Source organism: Abrus precatorius, unplaced genomic scaffold (genome assembly GCF_003935025.1).
Source record: "Abrus precatorius isolate BTA unplaced genomic scaffold, Abrus_2018 Scaffold9, whole genome shotgun sequence".
Classification (NCBI taxonomy): Eukaryota; Viridiplantae; Streptophyta; class Magnoliopsida; order Fabales; family Fabaceae; genus Abrus; species Abrus precatorius.
Window position 1 is genome coordinate 31,007,967 of NW_020874439.1, and position 24,498 is coordinate 31,032,464.

The following is a 24,498-nucleotide window of genomic DNA, read 5'->3' on the forward strand; positions in this document are numbered from 1 at the left end:
ACCAAATACTTAGAAGCTTAAATTGCCACCACCAAAGGAAGAGTGATAGAGTTTGATATAATAACATGACTATGCCTTTGATTAGGTTCTTTATGCTTTTTTGCATCGTTTTTAATGCTTCTTCTTTTCGGCTGAGACTTCACATTTAATAGAAAATCATTATTCTCACGAAGTGGCAAATTCTCAACATTAATATTAATATATATTTTTAATATGTTTAATGACATATAATCAAATTTATGTATAACAATTTTGTATTAAATAATTTAACAAAAAGTTGCTTTGTATAGTCATTGCTATAAACAATTATTAAGGATAAAAACAATAATTTAATTTAAATATAATAATAATGTAAACAAATATTTTTTTATTTAATTATAAATCATTGTATTACTAAACATTGTTTATTAATAATTAATATAAAAATATTATAATTAATTAATAATATAACCAATTTACGTTAAATTAAAATTTTAAAATAATTTTTCTAAATATAAACTTTGTCTAACAAAAAAAGATATTAATTACAAAGAAGTTGAAGACTTACACTAATAAAAGATGTATTATATATATATATATATATATATATATATTTGTACTAAATAAACATATTCTATAGTATATTGTTAGTATAATTTTAAAATATTTATGTACGTTAATTGAATTTTTATTTAAAAAATCTATACTAAAAAAAGTTAAACAAAATTAAATTGTTAATAAATAATAATTTTTTATAGTACATATTTTTCTATCTATGTAAGCTTTACAGTTAAAATTATACTTAAATATATCTTTAATTATTATAAACATGACTAATTTTTTTAAATATTAGTTTGATCTTCAAATATGCTAAATACCAATCGTTTGGCATTTTTTTGGGTTTTTTTTTATAATTTTCAAGCTATTTTATATCTGAATTTCTAGATATTGACAATTTTTAAAACTCTATGTACGAAATTAACCTTAAGATTTCATATATGTATGTATGTATATATATTATTTAACTACATATTTAAAATAATTAATCGAAAAGGAAATCCTTCAAAAAAGACAGAAACAACATTCATACGAAAAAAAGGCACGGTCCCATTCATACCAACAACAAAATCCAGGCCATTCATTTTCTTCATGTATGGTTTTGGCTAAGCTCATGCTTTAGCACGGATGAACACGGAAACGAAACTTAATCCTAAATCTAAACCTTAATTCTTCTAAAATAATTAATTTTATGAACATCGTTCAATGCTAATTGTGAATTGACAGACCAAATTGAGACATTCCAAGATTGTTTTTGTTGCAGTGTAGTGTCATATTTTAGTATCTGTCTTTTATGTTGTAGTTTGTGTAGTTGTGATTTTACCTTTTCTAGTTGTTGGTTGTACACAGAATTGTTCAGAAAGATATCAGTACTTAGTGGCCCACATGCACATAATAATTATACAAACGCAAGTGGTATTCATAATTCCAGAAAAATTGAACCATCTTTTAGTATGTGCCTATGCATGGATACGGATGATAACAAAGCCAATAAGTGCTTGGTTCCTAAAATGTTAATTGAAACTTTTTTATATAGTTTGGTCCTTATTGTACAGTTCAAGTAGGCTTTTGTATGTTTACATTTGAGTGCATATATATATATATATATATATATATACACTCATACAAAGAAAAGAAGAAAAAGAAAAACAATCAATACTTATTGTCTTATTTACTTCCTAGATCGACAAGAAGCTGATATACAAAATTAATACACAACCATTTTCATCCATTATTCTCTATCCTTCACAACCATAGTTTTGCAGGACCCTCATTGCTTGCAACATTCTAAAATAGCTCAAAGGCACATTACCAAACTTGAAGGGGTTCCAATGATAAACAAAAGTTTAGAAAATAAGCTAAAATATGTGATACTACAAGTGATGGAGAACAAGAAATAGTTTTTTAAGTTATTTTTTGTTAGCAAACAAATAAAAATTTATTAAATACAATATGAATAGAATTTTAAAGTAGTATATAAAATTATTCACTGAGCATTTTTTTATGCAAAAGACAATGTTATTAAATGCATCTTAAATATAAAAATGTTAAAAATATTAAATTTCAGCATTAATAATAACTTAGTCTAATATAAATCACATGTTAAAATTATTTTTTATTTTTAAAGAATATAAGTATATTCAATTTTAAATATAAGAATAAAAATCAGTATCTTTTGGGAAAATAAAAAGTGTGTTTTAGAACCTGCCCTAAACATGTACTCTCACTTTATTTAATCGGTGCAGCAATAAAGTAGAACAAGTTTCTTTTGCAACATGTCCTGCGACTCCTACCACTTAGAACTTAGAAGAGCAGTGTCAGTGTTTTCTTTCATTCTTTCTTTCTTTCTTCTTTTAGGTGCACACATGCAACCGACATTCTCAAAGTGAAGCAATATAATGGTCTAATGCCAAATTTTGTGGGGAAATTAACAGACCAAAGCTATTTGGATTTTCACTCTATGACTTTGCTCTTTGGACGGTTGTATATGCTTAATGCTTCTTCCTTTTCTTGTTTTCTAATTTTCCCCTCACTTTTTGTAATCATATCAATTCAGCCTCATTGCTCACTTGTTTATGGGGGAAGATAATCATGATAAAGCAATCATCTTTTGCACCTTTCACATTTCCTTTTTGTGTTACTTTTGTAGCTTTTACCTTCTCTATGTGATTTTTAACTTTCACTAGACTGTAATAATTGTAAATAGTTTTCATTAGGTATATGTTTCACCAATAACAGTTGTTTCCAAGGGGGAAAGAACGAGGGTCCTGGATATTTTACTATTTCATGTACAATTTTTTCAAATAAAAAAAGTAAAAATAAGATTATATTTTTATGATTAGTAATAAAAAATAATTTCCTTAGAATAGACAAACCCTAAATATTTAAACATTTTTCAATGATAAACAAACCAAATAGATAATAAATATTGTAAGACATTAAAAGTAGAGTTTTTTTTTTGGAAGGGTATTTTTTTGTTAATAAAGCGAAAGTTATAATTGGATTTAAATTTTTAGAGACGGTATTTTTTTAGTTATTTTAAATATAAGAAAAAATGTTTTCTTTTCAAGGAGATTTTTAGATAAAAATGAAATGATGGGTATCCTTTTCTAGAATAGAACAAAATTTTGGCAGTGATATGAAAAAAAAATGTCATGTTCCTGTTTCACACAAAAGAAAGAAAAAGGTTTTAGGGTATACTTGGGAATCAATTGTGGAGGGGACAGTAAATTTTTATTTTTAATTAATATTTTCTAATTTCATAATTTTTTGAAATAAAAAATATATTAATATAAATTTAATGTATTAATATTTTAGTTATTTATTATAAATATTATACAGTTCTTTAAATTTGAAATAAGATATTTGTTATTTTTCCTTTCAAAACTCGACTCCAAACATACTTTTTCACTATTTGAAATAGAATGAAAATAACGAATAAAGAAAAAAAAATGTTTGATTGAAGTAAGCAATTTAAAAATGTGAACATAATTAAAACAATGCCAATTAAAACTCTGATACGATAATGCAATAATTTGCACAATATAAATTATATTGTGGTAGTTTTTTAAGTTTTTTTTTAAATGCAAGGAAAATGTGTTTTTATTGAAGAATTTTTTATTTAATAAAAGAAAATGATAAATTTATCTTGATTGAATGGAACAAAACTCTGGTAGTAATACGAGAGTGTCATGTGTAATTTCGTAGAGAAAGAAAAGGAAAAAAAATTGAAGGTTTTTTGTATTATTTCAAGTAAAAAAATTGAATAAGATGTAACAAAAACAAATGAATAAAAGCATGATGAGTAAGAAAAAGATTTTGTTTGATTGAAATATGAGAGTAATAACACAGTAAATATAAGACATGATGAAAACAATGCTTACCAAAAGTCTTGATATGACAATATAATAGCGCAAAAATACACATCACAGATTCACAATGCATAGATAATAGATTACTGACCTACGGTGCACATGGTTAAGGCTTATGCTCGGCAAGGAAAATGTATCAATTCAGTTTTTCACTCTGCTAATTACTACTAACACTGATCTTAACTAATCTGCAAGATAAACAATTCTATTCAGTAGCCACATTATCAATCATTGAATCACAACAATATTCTAAAAGTTCTATGCTAGGTTTGCAACATTTACTCAAGACGATCTAATCAACTTAATTGCTTGAATTGCTTTGTACACAAGAGTACCACATTTATCATGATCTTACGCGGTTGTGTGTCATGGCAAACACATCTTGTTCAATTTCTTCCTTGCCACTACATTAGAAAAATTAAAATTATTCTTCCTTGCTACGGTATCTTCTTGCAAAACGAATGTTTACACAAAGGTGTATTGTGACCTTATAATGACACTAAATGGTTGATGTGTACAATTATTCTTGCCAATTAACTCATCTGACTCTATACAAACAAGAAGTTACTGTTATTTAATTATACAATATTAGAATGAGTATAATTTTTTTTTTTTATCTCTGAGCTCGAGTTTGACTTGATGTCTTTCCACTAACCGCTGATAACTGCTTTAGGAGGGTCAGAGCATCTTGAGCATGTTTCCTTGTGTTGGTATTCCCATGCTTAAACGCCTCAACCAAACCTCTCACGAGAGACTGATTGAGTGCATGCCGGTTGCTGAGGTTTTCCACTCTCAGTATCTTTTCTATTATCCAAATTGTCTTCTCCTGAAGCTTCTCAGATCTAGCCTCTGTAGAAAGAGTGATCAGAGAATCAATTGCACCCAGTTTCTCAAACTCATCAACAACTCTTTTGAAACTGTGAGATGTGTAATCTGATACTAGAGTAGATAGTGCATCCACTGCAGCAAGTTGAACATCAGTGTCATTGCCATTAAGGGTATCAACCAGGGGCTTGACACAGTTGCTCTTGAGCAGGCACAACTGACTATCTTCCTCGCAGGGTCTGTTGTGAATGGGACATGTGGAAGGTTGACTAGAGGCTCTCCCACACATGAGCACAAGGGAAGAACAGAATCTACTAGAAGAGGGTGATTCAGAGTCCCTAGCAGTAACTGATCTTCCAAATTCTGATAAGTTTTTCAATCCAATGGCAGCAAGTCGTTTTACTTTTGGTTTCGAAGTATAATCCAGCTGCTCACAGAAAATGGTCATAAGACGATTTTCTCTAACTATGTTAAGAGTTTGTTGATCAAGATTCCTAGTGATGTGAAGCAAGAGACCAATAAGACCTTCCTGCATGCCTGATGCAGTATGTGAAAACCTTGCATTGGAAACACGCCGCTGGTTCTTAAGAGTGTTAGCAGTCCATGCCACAAAATCATCTCCTAAAAGTGTCTGTACTTCACCTTCTGAGAGGGAAAGATTGGCTAGTATCTGTGCGGCATCTGATCTCTCATCATTTGTAGATTGGTTATCGAACATTTTTTCTTGAAGCATCATAAGTTTGTTTGAAAGTCTTAGCTCATTTGCAATATCTTGACTAAACCATTCAGATAGTAATCTTGTAAGCTTAAAAGCAAATACTCTGTGTTCAACTTCTGGGTGTTGAAGAAATGGTATAATCACTCTAAAGCCACCCTCAGACATGATAAGACTTGCTACTAACTCTGAATAAGATAACAAAACGTAAAACAACATACACGATGTCAGTGGGAAGATGAATCATTCTATTCCACATCGCTACGACAATACAAGCAATTTCCCACCACAAAAGCAGGACAGCCACAACTTATACCATTTTGTTCAACTATTCTCATCTAAAACTATTTTGCCTGAGTTAAAAAAAAATGTGAGAAATTATTAAATCAGCATCTAGAAAAAGAAAGGAAGGGAACATGAAAAAAAAAAGCCACTATTTGGAAGAGGACACTGGTTTCTTTTCAATGATATAATCTCTGAAAGCAAACTTCTAAGGCCGTGCACGAAATAGTGCGTATATTTATTGATTGTAAAGCCATAAGAAATAAAATTTTAGTATAAATACCAAGTGCTGCAGTCACCGTCACTTAATAACAATGCAATATCATCCACCTCCTTCATATTTGTCAAGTTCAATAGAGAAACTAAATCCTAATACATAATTAAATAACTTGTGAAGTCAGCTTGACATAGAACACAAGAAAAAGATAAATGAATTTTCAAAGAAATAGCAGAGATCACAATCACACTATTAACTTAAAGCTAGTTGATAGAAATTACCTGATGCCTGAGGAGATGATGTAATGCCACAAAGAATGCGAAGAACGGTCACTTGACACTGAGAAGACAAGCAATTTAAAAGCTCCAAAAGTTTGAAAACAATATTTTCTGACTGCATTAGGTTCCCATTCTTGTCCGCAGATGCTAATTCCCAACGCCCTGGCTTAGATACAATATTTGCAATTGTTGAAGCAGCTAATGACTTTAGCTCATATGAAGGATCCTGATCATCAAATAGAACCTCTACGAGAGATGGAAGGACTGAAGACTCAACAAGGACGGTTGCATTGTCATCCAGTCCTGACAAGTTATATAATGCTTGCAAACTTGGTTCCCTTCCTTCTGGTTTAGACAGAAGTTCAACAAATACTCTGGCACCTTGCCTTGCAATTTGTTCTTTACAACTATTTGTCAAGGTCATCCTTCCCACCAGAGAAGCCATCTCTATCTTTACACTATCAGAACCTGCTCCAGAATTCAGCCAAATTCCAATTTAACAAATTTAACTTTATATGCTTACCCCAAAACCATGTTCAAACATCTCCAACGTTCTATTCTGGGGCTAACCAGTAGAAAAAGATAAATGTCTACAGTGTTATTCAACTGATTTGTTTTTCCTTTATGTAATTTATAATCGTCAATATATACTCCATGAAAAGAAGCAGTAGTAATACATACTATCATGTAACCGTGAAATTAATGGTTCAAATCTTCCAGCTGCTGCCAAACAATGAACATTATCCTCTACCCTCTCCATCTGCCTTAAGACTTCCTCAGCTAAATTGGACAAGGATGGATACTCCAGATTTCCTGCTATGCTTGAGAGAAGAACTAATGCACCTTTTTCTGATGCAATTCTTATGCAACAATCTTCGTCACTGCAGAATTCTAGTAATAACTTGACAGCATATTCTCTCTCCTTCTCAGAGCTCCCAATAAGACTATTTACAGCCAATTTAGTGATGCCTCGTGCAAGCATTATTTTCTAGCAATAAGTAAAAATTTGCATCAGAAACAGCAGTAGTATATGAGCCGCAGTATGTACCCAAAAAAAGTATATGTGCTAGAAACCAATGGAAAATGATATATTAGCACCAACATCAATGCAAATAATTCCTTCCCTCTATTTTTGTTTTTAGATAATCTGTCTTTGTCATTTATAATACGAAAATAGAGAAGGTGAAAACAGGCAATATTACAGGAGGTATAGTTCAGAAGAACATCTGAAAACGGAAATTAGAACTCAGAAGAACAGCTATCTGTTAAGGTTTTCTTCTCAGTTCGTGCAGTCATCCATCATATACTATTGACCATAGTTAGCTTTAAGACATTTCCTCTTCCTTAAGAATGCTTAAATCACACTTCCCTCCCCTCTGTTACATTTGAGTCCATTTTAATGTAAATGAGCTCTTTAGAGTTTTTTTTTTTTTTTTTCCTCTTGTAATTCTTGACATAATTGACAGCTAGTTTTGAAAAATTAAAAAAAAAATTAGATAAGATTTTAAAGTAGATAACAATGTTTTTAAAATTCTTTTGACCTTATAAAATATTATAAAAATATTAATATTAATAAAAAAAGGTATTCAAAACTGGTTGTCCATGTAGAAAGACAAAATATCATTGGGAGGCACATTCATAGTTATTCATCATTATTAAAAGGTTTGTTCACATTACAATAGACTAAAGTAATGCAGTAATTTCCCAAGGGACGCAAGAGCATATTTCAAAGTTTGAAGGGAGGAAAGTATAATTTAAGCATCTATTGAGGGACGGAAGTATAATTTACTCTAGATTTCATTGACAATGCATGGTTGTACTTCAAAATTAGTTGTAGATGGTAACAACAATTTATAGCAAGACACGGTTTAGAAGAGTTGTAGACTGTGTCTGTTTTAGAGAACTTGATATGAATATGAGAATTTGAGAGAAAAATGGAAATACTTTTCCAAGTGAAACAAACTTGTTTGCTTCAACCCTTGGCATAATTTTGAATGAATCATAGTCTCTTGTAAGGAAAATAAACTGCAGTACACTTTCTTTTTTCTGTATTATCTAAACAAACCCATTAATTTACTGTTTTCATATCCAGTTCAATTCTCTAGCCATAGTTCTCTAGTCCTGTGTTCCTTCCAAGACCTCAATGGCATTTTGACATATTGGTTGGTGAAATTTGTATAGTTGTGTTTTGTTCATTTGTTAAGAAAACTGAAGAGACTAGAAACTAGAAAATAAGCATACAAAGGTAAACAAAACTGACCCTGCTTTCTTCATCTTTGGCCATACTAAGTAACGTCATTAGAGCTTTGCTTCTCAAACGCGATCCAATAGTTTTAGAATTATTACTGAGCACAGTCACTATTAACAGCACAACACCAGCATTCCTGATTACATATCTGCTACTGGGGTGCTCTTCAGAAACCTTATAAACATGATCCAGAGCACACTCAACATGATCAACAGACAAGGGTTCCTCACTCAGATACACCACTGCAGATTTGATTTGATGCTCAACAACCCTGCCAACCCACTCTTCAATTGCCCCAGCCAACCCAATGTTGGGCTTCAGCTCCAAGGACTTAAGAACAGCTCCGGTAACCGGACAAGTGGGATCTCGGCCATCCTGGATACACTGATCAAACCAGTATTCAATGGCAGTCCTTTCATAGCTCTGAAAGGATTCCATAACAACCACAGGGTCCCTCATGACTTCCTTGGTCAAGGGGCAGAGGAAACTCTTAAATGGAAAAACAGGAGCAACAACATCATCTTCAACAATTTCAAAGTCCCAATTGGGGGTCACAGTGGCAGGCTCCGCAGACCAGTTACTAAGAATCCTCTCTAAGAACAACAAAATCCTTCTCTCTGACACCGAATTGGATCTAAAAGGATCATCCTTGAAGAACTTCACCTGGTTACAAAACTCAGCATGATCACCAGGGTCAAACCCCAAAGCACGAGCCAAATCCATGACAATGCCACTCTGCACCACTTTACTAGTCTCTCTCCCTTCCCCTTCCTTCTCCAGCGTGCACCAAACTCTCTCTTCGTTCTCTGTGACCTAACATCAAACACCTTGGTCACTAAAACACAATTCAAACTAAAATAATAAATTAAATCAGTCATCAAAATTAGGAACACAAATTAATTTAATTATCAACTAATATTAGACTCAATTATCATTTTTGTCTCTATTATTTTTAAGATACATAATAAGACTCTGAACTCATGAAATGAATGGGAAATTTTGAGTTACTTTCATGGGATAATCAATCTAATTTGTATGAAATTAAATAGAGAATTTAATAAAAAAAATTAATTCCGTAAAGTTGCATTGAACAGCCAATTACTAATGTTATTTAATTAGTTTGAAAGTTTTTGTGAAAAAATAGTACAATTGGATCTTATGGAAAGAAAGTGAAATTTTGTAGAACACAATGTTCAATCTAAGTGTGAGGACACGAGTTGGACAACCCCTGTACAAAAAGAAGTCTCCAAGTGAAAAAGGGTTCTTCTTTTGGAAGATTTTTTTTTTTTTTTTTTTGCATCTGTTGTCCATTCTCTCTGCTTTTCTATTATTCTAGTCTTTCTTCTCCTTGATGAGAGGTTATGGTAATATTCCTCTCATCTCTTTACATTATGGAATAACTAAATTTTTACAACTTATATTTTTTTGGTAAACTTAATTCTTTAGTAATGAATCTAAAGTCTGTATTCAATTTCAGTTTCCTTTCCCATTATAATGTTTCAATGCACTGCTAGTTTTATTTAGGAGGAGGGACGATGAACTTAATCCCCTACCCTCTATAATGAACTAAACAACTTGAATCCAATCCAAATTTTCAACTCCAATTAATGTTTTTCATCTTGCACTTCAATCTTCTTTGATGCTACATATTCAAGGATTAAGAAAATAATCATTTAATTGGAAGATTGCAATTATTCCTGGACTTGGATGGAATTGCATATTTACAATTTATTTAGGAATAAAAATTTATGAATGTGTGATCACTCTAATTTCTACACTTAATGCTAACTCTCTTCTTAGTTATCTAAGGAATTAGGAATTTAGAAGTTAGTTTAGAACCAATCAACCAAAGAATTAATATTGGATAATTTCAGAAAATTCAATCATTAACTTGGAATTAAATTATGGATTGTAAGTGAATTTATGCAAGAAGAAGGATTAAGTGACTCTGGACTCAACTTATATTTTCAATCAAATCTCAACTCAGTATTCATTTACTGCTTTCTTTTTGTTCAACTTAGCACAGCTTCTTAATCAAATCCTTGCACATTGTTATTACCCCGCTGTATTAATTGAATTAGATCATTAATCTCTGGACTACAAGCAAATTGATTTCCATATTCTGTTTCACACTCAACTAGCAAAATTCTTACAATGTGGTACTTAAATCATTAATCCAGTGGACGATATTTTTGTTACTACATTGTGATTTGGTTGCCAAATCGTTTATCAATACATCAGAATAGTCCCTAAATTAAGGAAAATGTCTTTTTAGTTCAAGCAAAATGTATTATTAATTATTTTAGTATCTAACATATATAATTATCAATCATTTTAGTCCATATTGTCACTTACATATTAGTTGTTTTAATAGACAAGCTAATTTAAGTGTTAATTGAACATGATATATGGTATTTGATAACGATATAAAGAATCTTTGAACAGATTATTTAATTCCCATAAAACAAGTGCTTCTCTCCTTGAAGAACTCATTTGCAAGAGCAACATTTGTGAATTAGGTATGAGGATTTGAGGAAAAATTTAAGGTTCTTGTGAGAGAAAAGAGGAAACTTTCACTTATGAATAAAACGGCATCATGCATGCCAACTCAATCTTCCAACATGTTAATGTGACATATCAACATGCATTCTATTACTATATGATAACCATGTTTAGATTTAAAGACTAAAATGTTTGACAAAAATAAAAGTCAAAAAACTAGCGTGATAATTACAATACCTTACACTAAGAGCATGTTTAATTTTCATTTTAAAAACAACTTTTTAGTTTTTAAAAATAAAATATAATACAAATTTATACTACATTTTATTTTTAAAAACTAAAAATTATTTTTAAAATAGAAATCAATCATTCTTTAACTATCTTAATTATAAAAACAAGGATTTAGTCTAATAATATTTATAATTTTAAAAGCTAACCTATTCATGTTTAATAATATCTAGATAAAATAAGTCTCATTTTATAATCTAGCAAATGCTAACCAGTTCAAGTGCAGCAGTGACAAAGGAATCAAAACTAAAACAATTTTATTTAAAAATATTATTAATTTACCTTTCCTCGTAATTTTCAATATAGTTGAAGTTAGTTTCTAATAAAAAAAAAACATTCAATCTCAATTTCATTCCTTATAATACTGATTCACAAAATCTTATAATTTTATACATTAAAATATAATTTTGAAAATTAAATCAACTTCTTTTAGACTAAAATAGTATATTATTATTGGAGAAAAAAGAGAGAGAAAGCGAAAGTTACTCTGAACTGCACGAGCTTCATGTCTCTGGAGAGATCGGAAACCTTCTTGCGGAGGTCGTCGTCGTCGGCATCGGGGAGAGCGGAGGCGAGGAGGGAGAGCCAGCCGCCGATGGAGACGGAGCGATCTTGGAGAGAGGAACAGAGTGATTTGCAGTTAATGAGAACCAGAATTTTGCTACCATTGTTGTAGACGGAGACGGTTTCGGAGGCCTTGGAGAGCTCGCCGGAGATTCCCGTGAGGGCGGTGTTAACGGGCGGAGAGTGCGGAAGCGGGAGGAGGAGGAGGTGGGAGAGGCGGTGGGCGAAGGCAGTGAAGCGGCGGGGGTTGTCAAAGGGGCGGTGGTCGGGCGGCGGAGTGCGGATGTCGGAGAGGGAGCGGCGGATGGAGTAGACAGTGGAGGGCGGTGGCGGGGAATGGTTGATTGGCATTGTGTCATTGTTGTGTGAAGGTGGAAGGTACAAAGGACTTGAAGATGAAGAAGACGACTTCGAAGAACCAAGACTTAGACTCACTCCACCTTTTGCGTTGAATGTTCTGCATTTGACTGTTCTTCCACTCTACTTCTAATATTTTTATACCATTACCACACGTGTCTGTTTCCATTTATTTACCAAAAATATTTATTTTAATTTTTCGAATGAAATTTATTTTAATTTTTTATATTTTTTATTATATATATATATATATATATGACAGTGACAGAGATAAGATGAAGCGAATGATGTGAAGTTTCAGACGATACTGTAAAACATATGTAATGAAAAGTTTGAAATATTTTGTATGTCAACGATGGTAAAGGGAAAACGACTAATGATATAAATTAATTTTGAACATTTTATGTTATTTAGAGACTAAAATAGAAAAAAATTACAGAAATTAAAAATATAAAATTATAATATTTTTTTAATAAAGTTAACATAAATAATTTGTCTAATAAGGTGAAAATAACTTACATTCTCACTCGAAAGTTCAACTAATATTGGACTAACATCAAAGTTTAGATTTTCAATATTTTCTTATCCTTATCTTGTAACTAGTAACTACAACTTAGGACCACAGGTACATCAGTTCTTTAAATAAAGAGCATTGTTATATGACACAAAAAATTAATATAATTGATCAAATGTATATTAAAAACGTAGATAATATTTTTTTTAACTGGAGTTTTAGCAGCTACGTAACACCAGGATCTTGGACTACTAGCAGGTACAGGAAATATAAAAATAAACTTATCCTATTTTTTAATGCTGTAATTGGAGTATTTTTAATAGAGTTTATAAGAATAGTTTAATCAATTTTATGATTATATTTATGCATCCGTAGTATTATTATTATTATTAAAAATAAATATTTTTTATAATTTAAAAAAATATTATTATTATAAAAAACAGATGATGAGAAGCTACACAAGCACGGGATTTATCAGCGTACAAATTAGATGCCTTAAACTAATAGTTTCCAATGATTATTCAATAGATATATACTCTACATTACTTTCCAACTGTCAAGCTTCTGTTATTGATTAGCAATTTCTGCAAATATTCCACCTTTTAAATGAAAATCTAAAACAATTTCTGTGACAAGCTTCTTTATACAGAAGTGACTAAGAATTTTCGAACAAGAAATGATGATAAATTAAACTTTTGAAAGTATTCATTTCTTTTCAAATTCTTTTATTTTCTAAAACAATCGATTGGTTTTTCATCAATGATCAACATGATCATCGTGAATTTGAAGACAAAGCGTACTAGATTCTTGAACGACTAAGAATGAACACTGCAGAATATGCAATTGTCATTGGACATCATTGGGTAAGAGGCATGTTTTTTTTTTAATCCCATTTAAGTAATTATTATTAATTTAAAGCATTTTGTTTTACTTTTATCATTATATTAATAATAAAGATATTTTATATAGTTTTTTTAAAAGGAAAATGATTATTTAAATTTTTTTTTACTGATGTGACTATATTAATATTAGAGATATTTTATATAAAATTTTCTTAAATCAACAAAAAAAATCACAATAAATACTCTTGGAAAGTAAACATACTATCACAGTTGGAGAGCACATTCCCATATTCCAATTTTGGAATTTAGTGTGACATGGAAACTTCCATCCATTTCACATAGAATTTTGTAGTGAAAATGGAGAATAAGATTATGGGAAATCACTATTTGTTATGGGTGTCAAGAATGTATGAAACTATGTGTCTAGAAACATGAGACTGATTTCTATGGGGAACCTAATTCCTTTGCCTTTCAACCCTTTCCCTCCATTGTGGATTCCAATTAGCTTTATCAACATAGTCCACTGTCACGCATAAAACACACTTTTTTCTTCCATAAACTCCTCTTAAGCCTTCACATAAACACAGCCGTTTGCCACAAATTCCTCTTAATTCCCTTCATCTAACAAGTTACCCACCTTAACACTTGAAACTTGAAGCTTTTCTCCATCCGAGTTCTATCACTCTCTTACACCTAGCACATGGTACTGCATGATCAAGCAACTCATGTTACTTATGAATCAACATTTTTATTTTTTTGTTGCTAAGTATGTGTTCAACTTTATTTTTTATTTTTTCTTATCTTTTCCTTTTTTAACACCTTTGAAATTGAATGATGGTTTGAGTGTAGAGTTTTGAGGAGAAACCTGTATCAATAGGACCATGGGGAGGCAATGGAGGTTACCATTGGGATGATGGTGTGTATTCAACAGTGAGGCAATTGGTGATAGTCCATGGGGAAGGAATTGACTCCATCCAGATTGAATATGATAGGAGAGGAAGTTCTGTCTGGTCAAAAAAGTATGGTGGAAGTGGAGGCCATAAAATTGACAAGGTAAAAATTCCATGCTCCTATATTGTTCATCTTATTGATGGTAGAAGTTAGATATTTGGTTCCTAAAAAATTATGGATATGAAACGTGATACAAACTTCAGAAATTATAAGACTCCACATGGTTATAATAATAAGTATTAACATAAGACTTATATACACACACAAGTGTGTGTAGATGTTATTATAGATCATTTTAGAATCTTAATTTCTTATTTTAAAAGTTAAAAAATGACTTTGCATTTTATTTTGGCCTTTCACTTAAAATGGTTATTAAAATAAAAGCTTTGTTAATGTTAAGAGTTAAATTTAAGTATTAACAAATAAAAAAATTTTATAAAAAAAATACATAATTATTGTATTGAAGTTATAAAAATATAATAAATATTTTTTTAATAAAATTTTATTATTATTGATTGTTTATCATTAACTCTAAGGGCCGAGTTTAACAAAACCCTTAAAATAAGTATAAACTTAAATATTGTGAAAAGCAGAAAAAGATATTTTAATAAAAAAATGTTAGTGATAATATTTCACATTCAATTGAAGAATTTTTTTTTATTTAATATTTTTACACATTAGATCAATCTGTTTTTCTGTTAAGATTTAATTCGAATAATTTTTAGAATATTATACCTTTTCAGTACTTTATTTGAATCTCAAAAATTTAAAATTTTAGACGAGTAGTAATTGAAAAATTATCATATTAATCATGAAATATTTTGAAGTTTTAATGAAAAGTTTGATATTGATGATAATTTATTTTCATAATTGAAGTTATTCATAGAAGTGTTGATAAAAAAAAATTGATACTACAATAGAAGTATTAGATGATGGAATGTCGGTGGTTGGTTGCTACTAATCAAACTCGTGCATATCCTATTAAATATTTATGATTGTGGTGCAGATCAAGCTTGATTACCCAAATGAGTTCCTAAAATCAATTGATGGATACTTTGGTAGCTTAAGTCAATGGGGAGTAACCTTCATTCGGTCACTAAGTTTTGAGAGTAACAAGAAAATTTATGGACCATTTGGAGTTGAACAAGGTACATATTTTTCATTACCAATGACTGGTGGCAAGATTGTTGGGTTCCATGGTAGGTATGGTTGGCATCTAGATGCCATTGGAGTCTATTTGAAGTCCTCTCAGCAACCAAGTCCATCCAAAACTTTGTCTTATTCACAGAACCACATTACTAACACTCCTGAGAATGTTGGTTATTCTGTAATACATGGAAGTGTTGGCCAAGGCTTTGATATTGTTCTTGCTTTAAGACAGAAAGATGACTTTGCCAAACCTCCAACAATTGGGAAGATTCCTAGCTACCAAGAACCTAACAATATTGAACCAACTTGGACGATTTCTAGCTTCACGGATCCAAACACTAATGTTGAACCAACTGGAAAGATTTCTAGCTTCAAAGAACCAGACAATGTTGAACCAAGTGGGATGATTTCTAGCTTCAAAGAGACAAATAATATTGAACCAAATGAAAAGGTAAGCAAGAGAAAATGAACCTTCCTGAATAATCTCTCTCCTTAAAATGTATACAATGAAGATGAAATGAAATGGAGTGAATTGAAGTGAAATGATTCAAAGTGATGCATTTCATAATTAAGGTTCTATTTCATTCCATCCTATTTTATAATATATTCACACTTCTAAAGTTTAATTATTTTTTGCTTGATAGCTTCTTTTTTTCACATTATTTTAATTTAACATTTCCTTATTCATATGACTGCATAAGTAATTAGAGTAGTTTGTGTAATAAAAAGGATACACAATGTTACGTTATTACATAAATTAAAAGAAATCTGTGTAGTATAAAAAAAAAAGGAAAGATATCGAGTGAATTTCTTTTGAATCTCATAGAGTGTGAATGTAATTTGTCCTATAAAATATAAATAATCCAAACAATGGAACCTAGTATGATTTCATAACATTCCACCCATGATTCTGTCTTTTCATGAATTCAATCATAGCTTAAACATTTCATGATTGCACCAAATGATATTGACTTGATTCACTTCAGATAGATCAATCTGGTGGTGTAGTGACATATGGGCCTTGGGGTGGTACTGGTGGATATGTATTTGATGATGGACCCTACACAGGAGTTAGGCAAATTGACTTGTCACGCAATGTTGGAATTGTATGGATTAGAGTTTTGTATGATTTGGAAGGGGAAGCTGTATGGGGACACAAACATGGTGGGGCAGGAGGATTCAAACATGAAAAGGTGAACTCAAGTTAACAAGTCTCTGTAATTTATTTTTACCATATAAACTAGTCAATAAGATTGATATTTTTACCATATTTTATGCATCATTTTGCAGATAGTCTTCAATTTTCCATATGAAGTCCTAACACATATATCTGGATACCATGGATCCTTGATGTATATGGGGCTATCTGTTATAAAATCACTTACATTCCACACCACCAAAAGGGTATATGGACCATTTGGAGATGAACAAGGAACTTATTTCACAACAAAGCTGAAAGAAGGGAAGGTTGCTGGTATTCATGGTAGAAGTGGCTTATTTCTTGATGCTCTTGGTGTACATGTGATAGAAGGAAAAGTAACAGTGCCAGTGGCAACACCTCCTTCCATGACAAACGCTTCAAGAGAACCAAGTATTTCTGAAAAAGATACTGTTCAATGGCCAGCCAAACTTTTAGCTGCCAAATCAGCACCAATTGAACAGGTATTCGTTGAATCATTTTATATTTTACTCTGGATAAATTTTTTTAAAAAAATTAAAAATTACGTTAGAAATGTATTAGAAATTCTGCAGAAAGTGTATTGTTACACTTTCTATTAAAAAAATCAATTTTAATTTCTAATTCAAGACTTGTTTATTTTACTGTAAATAATTAATATTGCATTTTTCAATAAAAGTTCCAGATTTTAATAAAATTATGTAGTTCAGATTAATTTATGCACATATTTTAGTTAATGACTGAAATTAATTTTATTAAAATCAATTTTCTTCAACTTTAACCAAACAAGCACTCATTGCCTTTAGGATATTGATTTACATTTGTCTTTTATTTTTTAACACATCACCATTTAGTATATATATTGAAGTACAAAGGATATTCTATTACCTTTTGCCCCCTGTTTCACATCACAGGTTTCTAGTGGTGTGATTAAAGAACCAGCTCCATGTGGACCAGGTCCATGGGGTGGGGATGGAGGTAGACCTTGGGATGATGGAGTCTTTTCAGGGATTAAGCAAATTTATTTGACTAGAGCACCTGAAGGAATTTGCTCAATTCAAATTGAGTATGATCGACATAAGCAATCTGTATGGTCTGTAAAACATGGTGGTAACGGAGGAAATACCATGCATAGGGTATGAACATGATTCTCATTTTATCACTTTGTTTAAAGACACACCATTTATTTCATATTTATCATTATTGCTAACAGTCACAAAAAAAAAAAAGACTTGACTATTCATTCTTGGTATCTATTATCACTCTCATCTTTTGTCACTTTAATTTTATTTTTTTTAAGTGAAATATCTTACTATTAGAATGATTATAAGAGGGGGAAAAATATTATTTTAAACAAAAACTACTTAAATGAGAGTGATAGATATGCCCTTCAATCATTCTTATAACTAATTTCTCATTCTCACTCGGGCCTATTGTGATTTTAGATAAAATTGGAGTACCCAAATGAGGTACTAAATTGCATATCTGGCTATTATGGTTCAATCACTGCGGATGAAAGGCCAATAATCATAAAGTCACTGACTTTCTACACTAGTCGAGGACAGTATGGTCCATTTGGTGATGAAGTTGGAAAATTTTTCACTTCAACCACTACAGAGGGCAAGGTGGTAGGTTTGCATGGGAAGAGTAGCATGTACTTGGATGCAATTGGGGTCCACATGCAACACTGGCTGGGAAGTCACAAAACTTCAAAGTCATCCTTCTTCAAACTATTTTAATTTTAATACAATTACTTGTATTAAATTATAACACGATTACTTGTATACTGTCTAAATAATGTTTGGTAAATGTGCTATAACTAATAGTAAAATTTGTTGTAATATCAAGCAGAATGTTAGTGTTGATTTCTTACTCTTAAGGTTTGCTTTGACTTAATATATTTTCATTTGCTACACCAATGTTTTTGCCCTCTCACTATTTTGCAAGCAAATAAATAAAGGAAACTAAAGAACAATTTCATGATTCGTATGGTCATGGGCCTTGAGTGGTAAAAATAGTGGCATAAAGAGAGGATGCGATGTATGATTTAGATCTTGTCCTTTTAAAAGTGAAAATTAAGAAGTTCCAATTTTAAGTTTACGTACACATTTAGTCCCAATATGATCTAGATTCTCTCTAATTTTAGTGAAAATTAGACATTCAGTTCTATTTTCACTTAAGCGAATTGGATTCGATTTAGCAAAAATGCAGAAAACAATAAAAAAAATTTTACAGATTCACTTAAGCTAATTATTTTTTCTTAAGCAAATTTTGTACATTTGAGAATATGAAAGTTAGGTATAAAGAAAAGAAAAGACTAAAAATGAATGGAGATATGAAGAACGGATGGTACAAAAATGATGATAAAGGAAGAGGAGGGTAGAGAGTTGAGTATGAAAGAAAGAGGAAGAGGTAGATATTGGGTAGGATGAAAGTGGAAACAAGAAGAAAGGAATTGGGCATGGGGTGAAGTGAAGAGGGAGTTGAAAAAAGAAGAGAAGAGTTAAGTATGAGAAAAAGAAAAAAATTGAATATAAAAGCTAAAGAAAGTTGAATATAGAAGTTGAGAATTGAGTATTAGGCATGAGAGGAAGGAGAAGGAAAAATTAAAAGAGGAGACGTAAAACTCACTTAAACCAAAATAATTCGCTTAAGCGAATCTACAAAAATTCGCTTAAGGCAAAAAAATTTGCTTAAACCTATTTTGCGTAAAAAAAATTTATCGTTTTTTATATTTTTGCTTAAGCAAAAATGAAACTGAATATTCCGTTCTTGCCAAAAATGGAGAGAATCTAAAATTTAATAAATGATACTTATTTACGAATAAATTTTTATATTAAAAAGATTATAGTTTAATTCTTATACAAACATTTCTTACGTTTTAGATCATGTTGTGATATTATTGTTAATAAAAAATTTTTTTTTTTTCAAGTGTTATTACGGTAGAACCAAACCATTATGTTGTCATATATTGAGTTAAATCAAGTCCACTATTATACCAAGTCTCTCCTAGTGTTATTACAATACTACAACCAAGAACTCAAGAAGTCACTTGCACTTGGAGGAACTATTACTAATTGCAAGAATGACTTGTAACAAGTTATTTTTCCACCGCAATCATCTACTGATGGAAAATAGATCATGGACATTTAGGTAATTGACTTGATATTATTGTGACCACAGATTTCATGAACACTATATATATATATATATATATATATGAAAATAAAATTTGATTAATTGGTTTTCAATATGTACAAAAAGACTTGGGATGGCTAGATTTCTGATTAATGAGAGAGAAAAATGCGTGAACAGAATAATCTGCATTGGTTTCAAGATGTAAGTTTCATTGCCTTGTCCTTCAAGCATGTTTCCTCAATGTCCTCTTTTATTTGCCACTGTTTTTATGAAATGGAACATGGGGCAAATGTCATGAACTAGTGCAGTTCCATGCTTCACATTCGTCCAAACTGAAATAAACTCAACTCTTTGATAGTTACTGGCTTTTATAAAGAACCTGCAATGCAACCAAGCCAAAAAAGTATCATACAAAAAGCCTCTACCAGCAATTACAAGCCCCAATAAAATAATATAAAACCTTAGGGAACAACTCCTAATCATGCTAAAAGTGATTACCTTAAAAGATTATCATATTCTGCTTATGTCACGGCCAAATATAATAGTTGTAACCCAGTTGACAAATACATAGAATCTGTTTCTCCAGCTAACAACACGTGTGATATACGCGGAGCGCCAAATAAAGAAACTGAAAAATCCTGCTAGAGCTAACCCTTTTGCTTCCTACAAGAACTTGGTTAAGTGAATCACACTAAGTTTTTTAAGCACTAACAATATCTCAAGAATGATAAATATTATTATACCTTGCCCTGTCTAAGGTCCACAAGGGCCTTGTATCTACCAATAGATGCCATGCTTCCTAGGTGCTTGTAAACAAATGGATCACCAAATTCTATTTCCTTTGCACTGTTTGCATGGCCTGCACCTGCTTTACCAATTTTGTTTAATAGAGCTGCTAAATATTTACCTTGCCTCTCTGCCACCTGTGGAATTCAAATGGCAATGTATCAGATGGCCAACTAAGAAATGAGCTCTAGCAAGTAGCAACACTACTTCACAAATGAACTATTAAAATAAGAATAAAACAAACATAGTCACAATGAAATGTATCATATCAGACCTCAGCCTAAAACCAAAACAACAAATTGCAAGAATTTAAGGATTAAACGGGTTTGCAGTAGAATATAATGAACCTAATATCACTTACTTGGGCTAATGCTGGAAGAGTTTGCCTTCCAGTACTTTCAACAAATCCACTACAGTCACCTATTGAGAACACATCTTGTACTGAAGGAACACGAAGCCACTCATCAACACCAATTCTGTAAAGAAAAAACTTTTAGAATTTGCTTTAGGATTATAAACTAAACAGAAAAATTATGGTCACTAGACTCACTACATATACCTGATCCTGCTTTCCTTACATGACAAACAAAAAATTCTAAATCTATCCACAAATATGCTACAAATTCGTAACTTTGCTATGGTTGTCACTAGGAAGTGAATGCAACAGAATTGAAAATGAGACTAACCTTCCACCAGGAGCTTTTGGAAGATCCAAAGATTGAATTATAGGTGATGGACCAACACCAGTAGACCATACCAACAACCCATATGGAACCTCAGAACCATCATTAAGGATAATCTTCTGAGGTTTAACATCTTTCACAACGCCACGAACAAGACGAACTCCTGACTGAGAGAAACTACAATATTGGCAAAATATAATGAAACTAACAAGGAAAAATTTTAACAACTAGCTTGTCAACCAATTTTAGGCAGTACTACAATGATGGAGGGTGTCATTTAGTATATGAAAGATTCCGTATTAATGATGAAATTCCTTTACATCAATACATAGCTCACCTTTGTCAATTGCTTGGTAGCATAGCGCCTAAGTCGGTCATCAAAGGAAGACAAAATCTCATTTGCCTAATAAGGCATGAGTAAATTGGTTAACAACATAAATTAACTGGTAATTTACATACTACTTTCTTGCATAAGTTTGTAATTATATTACACATCTTATGCTGTGACCATACCTCAATTAAAGTAACATGGATGTAATCCTTCACATGAGCATATCTTTGACGAACATCTCGCATGATGAAATCACTAAGCTCACCACTGAATTCAACTCCAGTAGGACCACCCCCCACAACCACACAGTGCAAAAGCCTTTGTTTTTCCTCTTGTGTAATCCCTGCATAGGAATAAAGCACAAAAGTGATGCACAACTAATACAGATAAACAATAAAATGAACAATAAGAAATCAATAAATTGTTAGTTTTTTAATTAAAAATATGGCATTTAATGTTTAATGCATTAGATTCAGTAATATCACCTGATTTCTAATAAAATTTTATTATACATAGATTTTTATTCTGTGCCCTTGAACACATTAAAAAAACCGAAAATAAAAATAAAAAGTTGATGACTCAATATTTGCGTATCGTAATAAAACTCTTGTTTAGCAAACCTGGAACATCCGACAGCATCAAATTCAGGAGCAACTTCCTGCGAATTTCCTGTGCATGGTGAACTTCACGTAGAAAAATGGCATGTTCTTTGACTCCTTGAATTCCAAAAGTCGAAGGCTGTGATCCTAATGCAATTACTAGCTTATCATATGAGATAGTGAATTTCCAAGGAGCCATTGTCTCTACTCCTTCATTTACAGTCTCACAGTGCACCTTCAAAACCAACCATCAAATTCTGCTTAACTAAGTATCACTGTTATAGTACCAATCTACCAAGTTCAACCAATAATAGGGTCATACCTTTTCTTTCAAAGATAAAGAGAAAGAAACAGAGTTCAAATTGTATTTTCATTCGGGCTTAGAGACACCGGCTTGGAAAGTTTGAGTTCCAAATTCCAATATGAATGGAACAAAAACATTCAATAAAGTAAATAGCATATTCATCACTTAATGTAGTCCACACATTCCAAATTCCATACATCCTAAGGTTTTCTTTTTCTAAATTTCTAAATGACAAAAATGATGAAGTTTTCCACGCATCATGAGTTTTCTTTTACTAAATCATTCCTCAAAGCCTCCCCCCCCCCCTCCAAAAAAAACTAGATTTTTTTGGAAATCTAATAATAATTATAATTAAACCACATGATAAAATTTTCTAACGAGGAGTATGCATGTATAAACTTAGAAATTGAAATTATACTTAAGTACCAGAAAATACTTATAATGAAACAAAACAAGTTAACACACACCATGTGGTTATGTGCATCAATGTCAGTACAATTGGCTAGGAAGAAATAAGAACCGGGCTCTCTAGAAATAGCTGGTTGGATCCTTCCAATGGGTTCAGCAACGGATCTAAACTCGAGAGTTCCAACGCAAGTTGAGGCCAATAAAGGGGTGAAGACCATGTGGTTGCGGGGTGAGACACAAACAATGTCATAAACATGAGCGTCCAAGCCCTTCATGAGCCTACACCCAGCCCATCCTGAACCCAACACCACCACACGTGGTTTCTCATGAGGCCTTGTTGGTTCCAAACCCGAATACTCAACAGGCTTAATGGAAGGCTTTTCTTCAATGGCGTTGGTGCTGAAATGGGAGAGAAAAGTGAAGGGGGCTAAAAGACAAAATGGGTCAGTGTTTTTGGGTCTTCTTGATGATGCTTTAACGGTGGAAAACTTGGCGAGATTTCTTAACCAAGACATGATGCTCCGTGTAGTTTGGTCTCAACTTGAAATGGGTTTTAATGGATTTTGTAAGAGTATGTAAGCATATATGCATCACAAAATTTAGATTGGGGTCGGAAGTGAACCATTTATAAAATAAAAGCTTCATCATATTCAAATATGTGAGCTTTGTATTAAGTTTATTAAGATGATGTGATGTGAGTACCGTGGGCCATCTTTGTGTGCTGATATTTGGATTTGGTTGTAGCAGCAAGGTGGCTGCCACAAATGTCTTTCATATGATTTTTCATAAAGGATAATAAGGATTTTCTACTCGAAAATTGATTTTTTTTCCTTTTCAAATGAATATTAAAGAATGTGTGTGGATTTAGTATTGCACCTAATGGGTAGTATTCACTTAGATTTGTGCTTCTCCTCGAAGGACGATTTACCTTTTGCTGCTTACCACTGATGGAATAAAATAATAAATAAAAGATTAATTTTGAACTTTTATATATACTTACACAAAAGAGATTTCATTTTTGGATAATATTTTTTCGTTTCTTAAACTGATATTATTGCTAAATTAAATACAGCAAATTGGCTGCCAAAATACAACAAATTAAAAAAATTGTGAATACCCTTTATTTTGTAACTATTATTGCTTTAAGAATCTTCTTAAATTCTTACTAAAAAAATATTTTTAAAATAAAATCTATCATTATAATGAGTTCTCCACTGTTTTTATTCATTTCAACTGACAAAATATACTAATTATTAAAGGTTTGCTGATTTTTGCTTTAAAAAAAAAAAAGAGGTTTGCTCTTTAAAAAAATTTGTGCCTTAATTAAGTTGTATATCATTCTTGTATTTAGCTAATTTAGTATAAAATTAAGAAAAATATTATCAAACCAAGTCTTATTTCTTAACGGCTTTAATTAATTGCAGTTTTGCGT

General features: G+C 31.5%; 3 protein-coding genes across 4 annotated transcripts; 1 reads left to right on the forward strand and 2 right to left on the reverse strand.

The window, feature by feature from the left end:
* Positions 1–4,192: 4,192 nt before the first annotated feature.
* LOC113850244 (U-box domain-containing protein 44-like) lies at positions 4,193–12,290 on the reverse strand. The gene is made up of 5 exons (XM_027480700.1): positions 11,750–12,290; positions 8,486–9,286; positions 6,907–7,213; positions 6,229–6,693; positions 4,193–5,636 (listed from the first exon to the last, which is right to left on the reverse strand). Exons 1-5 carry the CDS (start codon positions 12,176–12,178, stop codon positions 4,522–4,524), a joined length of 3,117 nt encoding a protein of 1,038 aa, XP_027336501.1. The 5' UTR covers positions 12,179–12,290; the 3' UTR covers positions 4,193–4,521.
* Positions 12,291–14,107: 1,817 nt separating this feature from the next.
* LOC113850194 (jacalin-related lectin 3-like) lies at positions 14,108–18,688 on the forward strand. The gene is made up of 7 exons (XM_027480610.1): positions 14,108–14,243; positions 14,390–14,593; positions 15,498–16,091; positions 16,627–16,833; positions 16,931–17,302; positions 17,732–17,953; positions 18,263–18,688. Exons 1-7 carry the CDS (start codon positions 14,241–14,243, stop codon positions 18,554–18,556), a joined length of 1,896 nt encoding a protein of 631 aa, XP_027336411.1. The 5' UTR covers positions 14,108–14,240; the 3' UTR covers positions 18,557–18,688.
* Positions 18,689–20,007: 1,319 nt separating this feature from the next.
* Positions 20,008–23,644, reverse strand: LOC113849739 (internal alternative NAD(P)H-ubiquinone oxidoreductase A1, mitochondrial). Of its 2 annotated transcripts, none has more exons than XM_027479865.1 (9): positions 23,126–23,644; positions 22,376–22,589; positions 21,938–22,098; positions 21,762–21,827; positions 21,428–21,591; positions 21,103–21,217; positions 20,699–20,878; positions 20,454–20,618; positions 20,008–20,334 (listed from the first exon to the last, which is right to left on the reverse strand). In XM_027479865.1, exons 1-8 carry the CDS (start codon positions 23,579–23,581, stop codon positions 20,466–20,468), a joined length of 1,509 nt encoding a protein of 502 aa, XP_027335666.1. In that variant the 5' UTR covers positions 23,582–23,644; the 3' UTR covers positions 20,008–20,334; positions 20,454–20,465. The 2 variants fall into 2 exon arrangements, with proteins under 2 accessions (XP_027335666.1, XP_027335665.1); XM_027479864.1 differs by having other exon boundaries at positions 20,076–20,287.
* Between the last annotated feature and the right edge of the window lie 854 nt (positions 23,645–24,498).